The 8,776-nt window shown below is 34.1% G+C and overlaps 1 protein-coding gene across 1 annotated transcript; it reads left to right on the top strand.

The window, feature by feature from the left end:
* The first annotated feature begins 1,125 nt into the window (after positions 1-1,125).
* On the top strand, positions 1,126-5,728 carry LOC147275981 (NAD(P)-binding Rossmann-fold superfamily protein). Its single transcript, XM_086254019.1, has 13 exons — positions 1,126-1,283; positions 1,376-1,472; positions 1,995-2,059; positions 2,279-2,364; positions 2,483-2,567; positions 2,655-2,725; positions 3,516-3,647; positions 3,726-3,841; positions 3,969-4,092; positions 4,169-4,237; positions 4,840-4,960; positions 5,083-5,293; positions 5,476-5,728. Exons 1-12 carry the CDS (start codon positions 1,190-1,192, stop codon positions 5,220-5,222), a joined length of 1,200 nt encoding a protein of 399 aa, XP_086110145.1. The 5' UTR covers positions 1,126-1,189; the 3' UTR covers positions 5,223-5,293; positions 5,476-5,728.
* The last annotated feature ends 3,048 nt before the right edge of the window (positions 5,729-8,776 follow it).

Below are 8,776 nucleotides of genomic sequence, written 5' to 3'. Positions count from 1 at the left end.
ACCTGTAACTTATACAACCTTATATTCTGTCTTGATCCGTAACATATACAAAAGAGGGAATTACCAAAATGGTCCACTTTATCTCGGATTGGTCTATGATTTTTTATTTTCGTTTTTATGATCCATAATTTTTTTGAAGTTTGCCATTGGGTTCATTTTGTCAAAGTTTCATAAACAAATGTTAAATGGAGAGGCAAAATGGCCATTCCGTCTCTCTTTTTTTCAGTTTTTTTTTTCTTAATATTGACTCAACTTTTAATTTATTAAATCTGCACTAAACTCAATAATTTTATATTAGTTTTGAAGTTATGAATTTTTTTTTTACAACTATATAAAAAAGATTTAAAACTGAGTTATAAAATTCGAGATAAATGATTATAAAATTAGCCATTTGAAACTGTCCTATTTTTTTTAAAAAAATTTAGATTTTTGAAATTTCTTTCAATTTCAATTTTCTTCGAATTCAACACCTCAAATTAATTTTTTAAGCTATTAGAAACATATTTAAAATTTCTCAATTCATCACACAATTTCAAACCGACCTAGAAATCAAAATTTTAATTAAGAACATAAAATACCAGAACTGAAAAAATTGATAAGTACACCCCAACTCGAGTTCTCCTTCAATTCTCCTTCATTTCCTAGGTTGTTTAGGTCATAAGAAGAAGATATTTGAATGACATTTGAGTTGAGGTATACTTATCAATTTTTTATAGGTCGGTTTGAGGTTATATGATTAAAATAGTAGTATGAAATTGTCCAATTGTGTGTATTATACATATATTAAATCCTTATATAATTAGCATGAATGGTAAGTATGACACTCACCCACAAAACATATGCATATTCATCTTTTTAATTCTATTTTTATGTTTTTTCCTATTTTAAAACAATTTGGAAAACATTTTCCTCAATTTTTTATTTTTAATTTAATTAAAGGAAGCCGAGGCTCACATAAAGGACCTCATTTGGGCCCGTCTACCATCAATGGACCAAAAAAATAATAGAAGCCCAAGACATTTACACTCACGTAAATTGGGCTCACAATCTTTGCAAATATCACATAGCATATGGCCCAACTCGGAACTCGGAACTCAGAAGTCAGAACCATCCCCATCTTCTTCTTCGCCCAGCCCTTGTTTTAGTGCTCTCTCTCTCTCTCTGTGAAACTGCAGCAGCTGAGCACACGATGCAGACCATTACGAAGCGTGTGGGGCACCAATACCTGAAGCCCTCCTCTTCAGTCTCGTCGCTCAAGTCAATCTACCCTGCTCCCTATCACTGTAACCCAACTCATTCCCTATTCATTTCTTTAGGGTTTTGCCTTCGGAATTCTCTATGTTTGGTAACGTCCCAGTTCGTCCAATTTTTGTAGATTATGGAGCTGATCGTCCAAAGTACGGATCTACGCTCGCCACCAAGGGAGTGGGGCACCTTGTACGCAAGGGCACTGGTGGAAGATCATCTGTTAGGTAACACACACTCCAATTCTACATTTTTTGTTGGTCTGTTTGTTTTCTGAGAAAATGTAGGAAAAGTTCAGACTTTTAGTCGAATTTGAATTTACTCAGTATGAATATTTGGGGCCTGAGGTAATGATATATGAGCTGAAATGAGCCTATTAAGAGAGGATAGATTTCTTACATTTTTCTTAGTAAGTAAATAGATGGTATGTTTAGCATTCGAATGCAACTTCTAAGAAGCTACCTACCAGCTCAAATCTTGAGAGGAAATATTTTTATGATTGAGCCAGGTGAAGATGATGTGGTATTAGTGGTTTAACCATACAGTTGAGTTAAGCTTTTTGTTTCCACATGACAAAAATAGAAATAGAAAACCCACAAACCGCAGATATTGAAACCCGTTCAATAGTTGTATATCTCTCCTTTGTCAATATGGTCAGTTATGACTGATAAGGGATTAGGCTTGTAATTTTGTATTTCCCTATAATTGTGTTGTTTATATTATTTTTAGAATAATCTCTCTTTTTTCAGTGGCATTGTTGCTGCAGTTTTTGGGTCTACTGGGTTCCTTGGTCGTTATCTTGTACAACAACTTGGTGAGTTAAATGTATATAAATGCTTGTAATTGGCATTCCATTGAATTTACATGCATGCATAATTTGTAGATTACATTGGTTTTGATTAAGAACCTTTCTAGTAGGAGGTTTCTGGACTGAACTTTATGCACGAAAGTGTGTTTTTCATCTGTTTTCCATGAAAGTGTGTTTTTAGCGTTTTCAGTGCATGCTTGTTCTGATTATATAAAATTCTTTCAGCCAAAATGGGAAGTCAGGTGTTAGTTCCCTTCCGCGGTTCTGAAGATTCCCATCGTCATCTCAAGTTGATGGGAGATCTGGGACAGGTAGAGTAGTCTATGTTGTTTCATATAGTAAAATATATTTTCTTGACTGGGGCAATGTATCTTTTATCCATGCTTCAATCTGTTATGTTACTGATCTTCTCACAATTCACTTACTCAGATAGTACCAATGAAATACAATCCGAGAGATGAAAATTCAATCAAGGCAGTATTGGCAAAAGCTAATGTGGTTATCAATCTCATTGGTATACATTCTTCACTTGTAATTTTACATGTTAAAGATATTAAAATCTTGAATTCAATGAAGGAAATCACACTTTGTAGCTTGGCAGGGAGGGAGTATGAGACAAGAAACTTTAGCTTTATGGAAGTGAATCATTCCATGGCCGAACAGCTTGCGACGGTTGGTATCCTACATTGACATTCATGACATTCATTACATTATTGTCATTTGCTTCTGATCTTAGTTCCATCTATTTCTCTTAAAAATTTGTTTCACAAAGCATTCTCCTTAACAAAAATGAGAATAATAAAAGTGTATATATTCACAAGACTATTTTGCCACAGTTTCAATATTTTGTACTGTATAGTATTATTCTACACCCAAGTTGCAGTCTGAGATGCAGCTGTAAAGCCCGTAATTGAAGTATTCTTTCAAGATATCCAGAACTGTCTTATGGGATCTGATTTCTGCTCAATATCCGATTAGTAAGCAGTCAGTTAGAGAATTTTCTTTAGTAGACTGGATATATAGATGGATGTGAGCTGGCAGGTTGCAAACATAGCACTAAAATTATAGTTGAAGAAAAGAAAAGCTATTATTTACTCATATATGAATTTGGGAGTATGATGTGACCTTTTATTGTCAACAAGTGTTACACCCATCATTAGCTAGGAACTATATAACAGATTTAATATGTGTGAAGGTGGTTGTGAAGAGGTTTATTTATAGTAAATGTACTTTGTACATTATTAAAGAAAACACTTCATTCTACATTATACATTCCTTCTGAATAGTGCTTTGTCATCTATTTACAGGTATGACCTGTATTTCTTCTTGTAATTATCCTTGTGTTTGTTATCATGCCTTTTCATTAGCTGAGTTTGTATCCTCCTCTCCCTCTTTCATTTGGCAGTATTAGTAATGCAGCTATTGGTCTCTTATTTTATTTTATTTTTATATGTTTGTGCAGATTTCCAAGGAACACGGTGGTATCATGAGATTTATTCAAGTTTCTTGTTTAGGGGTATCTCCCTCATCACCATCCAGATTTCTAAGGGCTAAAGCTGCTGCAGAGGAAGCTGTTTTAAGTGAATTACCAGAGGTAGATTTATTATCTTTGTTTCCCTGGATCTGCGTTTATTTCAGGAGTATAGCTGCTAACATTTTCTTTGTTCAATAGGCCACAATTATGAGACCTGCTGTAATGATTGGTACAGAGGATCGGATTTTGAATCGGTGGGCACACTTTGCAAAAAAATACAGCTTTCTTCCTCTTGTTGGGGATGGGTCTACCAAGTATGTCTCCAATCTCTCAATTGAAAGTCAGTTAATTTTAATTTTTCAAATTCAATAATTTAACAATGTTGATCATGCACTTGTATGCCCTTTTATGAAACTTCATTTTAATATTTTTTCTGGCAAGAATCCAACCTGTATATGTTGTTGATGTTGCTGCTGCAATCGTGGGAGCCTTGAAAGATGATGGCAGCAGCATGGGACAAGTTTACGAACTTGGTGGGCCTGATATCTTTACAGTGCATGAATTGGTAATTTCTCATCTGTTTCTCTGAAGTTGTTGCATTATCGTGGATTTACTCTTGCTGATCCCCCAGAGTAATGCAGGCAGAGCTTATGTTTGAAACGATCCGCGAATGGCCTCGCTACGTGAAGGTTCCTCTCCCAATTGCAAAGGTAAATATGTATGGCTCTTGATGATGCAAGTGTGTGAACAAGTAAGCTAAGCCCACCCCCACCCGGCGCAGTAAAAGAAGATAGAAAAGATTTTTTTTACCAATAGTAATTCCGATGGTTTAAATGTTGCCAATTCATCATCACTTGGCCAAGTAAAGCCCATTATCTATAAAACTGTATGCAAATTATTTTGCTAGGTAGGTCAAAGATAATAACTTAAAAACAATATTATACTAACTCAAAGATGTTATGCCCAACTATGAGAGTTGCAGTGCATAAATTTGTTTTTGCTTTCCAATGACAAATGAGGGGTTGCCATCATCACAGCCATAATTATGCATATGTCGTAGGATTCCTTAACTGCGAAACCCGGGATAACTAGGATATGCAGGTGTCTTGGTGTGTGTGTTTTTTTTTTTATTTTTTTTTTTTATCAATTTCATGCCACAAACTAGTCTTGTGGGAAGCCTGTATTGGTGTATATCTTTATAACCATGTAAGTGCCCTGTCTCCCAGTCCAAGATGCATACCTAAGTATGCATTTTTCTTTTATTAATAATGTTGACTTGAACCTCAACTGCTTATGGCTTTGAATGTTCCAGGCAATCGCAATGCCACGGGAGATATTGCTTAAAAAAGTTCCATTTCCATTACCGAATCCTGAAATCTTCAACCTAGATCAACTCCTTGCCCAAGCTACAGATACAGTCGTCTCAGAAAATTGTAAGTTCAGTAATTTTTAGGATCAGGCTTGTAATTTCTTCTTCCCATGCTTTTGTCATCATTTGCTTGTTTACGGTTGGTTAATGTTCTCATTTTTCTCAATTTTGTGGTGCGCTTTGTAGCTTTGACTTTCAATGATCTTGGAATTGTGCCCCATAAGGTGAAGGGTTACCCTAGTGAGTTCCTTATCCAGTATCGTAAGGGTGGCCCACAGTTCGGTTCTACAATCAGTGAAAGAGTGTCGCCAGATGCTTGGCCATGAGTTTCTCAGGCTCTGTAATTCCCAACTGCTTTTAGTCCAGACGTGCAACCCACTTGGAAACTTTGAATCAGGTTTGGGGTGCAAGACTTCTGTTTCATTCACTCATGGTATTTTAGAATGATATATTAATAATCTCTGTCTATGATTACTTCTGGCCATTTTATATCAAAATTGTGCGGCTTTGTGCCCATTGTGATCATAATTTCCATGGGTTTTTTATGAGTTTCTAATTATTTATCCTTGGTAATGACAGGTTTTCAGAGGGTTGCTTGCTTCTGTTGAGAAATAGTAGGAAACAATAAAAGATATGGAGAGTTAATTCTTTCATGGTTTCATATCTGTAACATTTGACCAAATTGCGATCATTTGTAATTTCAAGATATTTGAGAAATTCTTTTCTTTCTTTTTTTTGCTTGTTCATAAGCCCTGAGTTATGAAGGGAATTCATTGTATCTTTTTTGTGTTGGCTTTAAATATACCCTTTGATGAATCAAGATATTTCTGTATGCTGGAGAAAGGAAGTGAAGAAATGTTTTCCTCCCCAATAGAATGAAATCTATTTTCATCAGTACAAGCAACTCTAAATTTTGTGTGAGGAGTGGCTAAATTACTTCTGTACTGGCGATATTGTGAGATTAACCGAACTTGTGATGTTGTGGTTCATTACTCATTATCATGTTTGAGATCGAGTGTAGGGAAAAAAGTCATAAAGTAACAAAAAATATGATACTGTAGTAGTTTAATACACAGAAATTAGAAGAATATATAAAAATATTAATCAATCTCCCCTCCCCATTGGGATTCAAGACTAAAATTAGTTGATGGAACAAAAGAAATCTGTCTGGGATGTATTGGTATTGAGAATAGGGATCGCTTGTTTCTTGAACAATTCTAATTTTCATCTATATTATTAATGGGTTATAAGACAATTCATGGTTTAGGCAGTTGTTAAGAATATGAGTTATAGGTGGAAGCAATGCAAATTCTTTCTTAAAAATTTTAGTTTGGCATAAAGTGGTTTAACAAGAATATTGGCTTTCCTTGCAAAGTCTATATACCAAACTCATATTGCAAGTAAGGAAGCAAGAAGCATGAATTGGAACTACCATCATCTGTGAAAAACTTGATTCAGAGTACTTCAATAAGGAGAAAAGAAATAGCAAATCTCAATCTACTCCTAGTCTACAAGACCCATCCAACACATTATGGACCCAAAGGTCGGCCATGGCTCCTTTGAACACATCAACTTAGAAGGAAAGAACACTGGGGCAGCATTTTTCATACATCCAAACACCAAAGGTGAGTCCCACTCTCATGGTTGTTGCTGCATCAACATTTACATAAACAACAATGTCCAGGGGGCCAACAATTCCTTTTTGCATGGGAGTTGTGTGAAAATGAGAGATCCAGGAGTTCACTTGTTCTTTGGAGATGTGAAGTTGGGTAAGTCTTTAAGAACAAGAAACAAGAAGAGGAAGAAAGAAGAATCCCCAGTATCTGCTTCTAAGCTAGGCTCTTGTTCCATCTTTTTATTTGTGTTTATCCCATTCTTCTTGTTGCTTTCTTTGTTGTTTCCATGAAAGTGTTATTTCATGCACATTGGTTAGTCTACTATAAGCTTAATTGTCCTGATAAAGTAATTCATTTATTCATTTGTGTATGAAAATATATTCTTTTATAACCTATATAAGTAGATCTCATCTTGGTGAGAGATGTGATTAACATTTTAACAATATAGTTAGTAACGTGATACATATAGCATTACTCTTATTATTTCACTGCAAAATCAAATATGAACATATGGCAAATATCATATCTAAGCTCTTGAAGAGAGGAAAAAACAAAAGTTGTGCTCTCCCTCTCACTTGGGATCTTATAGAACAGTCAGTATACAAACAAATAGTATCCTACAAAGATGATGACTTTTGTAATGTGTGGTCATAGAAAGAAGGGGTTAGTGGTTGCCCACTCTCTTGGGCCTCTTGGTCTGCAAATTAAATTTATGCTGCCCAACCCCCAGAACAAAGTTGATAAATAAGCTTCCTTACTTGCTGGGATGTAATTGTAGGCTAGATAAGCTGCTTGAATCAATAATGCACATATATATATACATAAAAGGACAAAGGAGAATTATTTTATTTTATGTATATACATAAAAAGGACAAAGGAGCTTGACCCAAAAAAAGGGACAAAGGATAATTATTTTATTTTAGGGTTTTTTTTACTTTTGATACCTGAGCTTTGGACATATCCTAATTAAATACTTAAACTATTATTTATCCTAATTTCTTACTTAAACTTTTATTTTGTCTCAAATGGGTATATAATGTGACTTTTTAAAAAAAATACTAACAATTTGGTCATATATGTTGCACATGTCTTATTCCCAGGGTCAATTTAGTTTATTCATGATTCTATGTTGACTAAAATGCCCCTAATTTTGATGCCTTATTTGATAAAAGTCATATTATATACTAAATTGAGACAAAATAAAAATTAAGATATAAAATTAAGATAAATAATAATTTAAATACCTAATTGAAACAATGCTCAAAATTCATCTATCAAAATTGAAAAAGACCCTTTATTTTATTTGATGAGGCATATGTCGTCACCCCACTCAGTAGTCTTTTGTCTTGTTGATGGTGAGAAAAAGATGTTGTCACCAGTCACCACTCAATGTATTCGACCAGTCCTTAGTGCTCTGTTTGGAGGAAACATAGTGGCCTTATAGCAATTTATGTAAGGATATATGTATCTTATATGTTGTTTGTAAAAGAGATGGATCATCATGCTTCCGGGTAATGAGTTGATTAAAGGAGATTCTACCTCTCATTAATTTCTCACTTTATTTTTTGTTTGGTTAAACTTTATTCTTCGTTATGGTTAATCATACGTAGTTAGCCCATTGTATTTTGACAAATTCATAATCATATTTATTAGACTTTAAATTTGAAGTCTCAAATTAAGACCTAAAATATAAACTCTATAGGGTAATCCTACCCAATAGAATTAGCAACACTACCAAAATATTAGATTAAAAATATAAAAATGTTCACAAGTATGACTAGCTGATCAATCAGCATCACTACTCACTAGCAGCATGAGGGTAATGACCAAACAAATTAAACTAATCCTTAATAATAATTAAAAGTTATGATGATGATTAAAGGCACATTGTAAGCTTCATAATTTTCTTGCTTTACATAGGAAAAAAAAGATTAATTAGGTAGTGGCAAACAAAGTAAAGCACCGAAGCAGAGGACTAGGGGAGTCTTTTGAATTCTAAATTCTTAAAATTGGAAAACGTCGGTTCACTGCTTCCAACGATTGTGCATAGCTGCATACCTACAAGGTAATTAATCGGTGACAATTGGACCTTGGCTTTATGTGGGGTGGATTTGAATTATTGATTTAAGTTCATTTTAATTAAATATATGATCTAAATTCACAGTTTAGTGAGAAAATATTACATTATACATGTCTAGACTATACATCATAGAACATCTAAAAATCATTATTATAAAGAAGACAATAAATAAATTATTTTCCAG

Source organism: Dryas octopetala, chromosome 8, assembly GCF_963921425.1.
Source record: "Dryas octopetala chromosome 8, drDryOcto1.1, whole genome shotgun sequence".
NCBI classification, from domain to species: Eukaryota; Viridiplantae; Streptophyta; class Magnoliopsida; order Rosales; family Rosaceae; genus Dryas; species Dryas octopetala.
This window is presented reverse-complemented; position numbering and strand designations above follow the sequence as displayed.

What these genes read in the sequence shown, in the direction of transcription:
- LOC147275981 (XM_086254019.1), top strand. Translation starts at nt 1,190, where the DNA reads ATGCAGACCATTACGAAGCGTGTGGGGCACCAATACCTGAAGCCCTCC. An exon ending in GGTGGAAGATCATCTGTTAG is followed by an intron (nt 1,473 to 1,994) that starts GTAACACACACT and finishes CTCTTTTTTCAG; the next exon opens with TGGCATTGTTGCTGCAGTTT. An exon ending in TGGCCGAACAGCTTGCGACG is followed by an intron (nt 2,726 to 3,515) that starts GTTGGTATCCTA and finishes ATGTTTGTGCAG; the next exon opens with ATTTCCAAGGAACACGGTGG.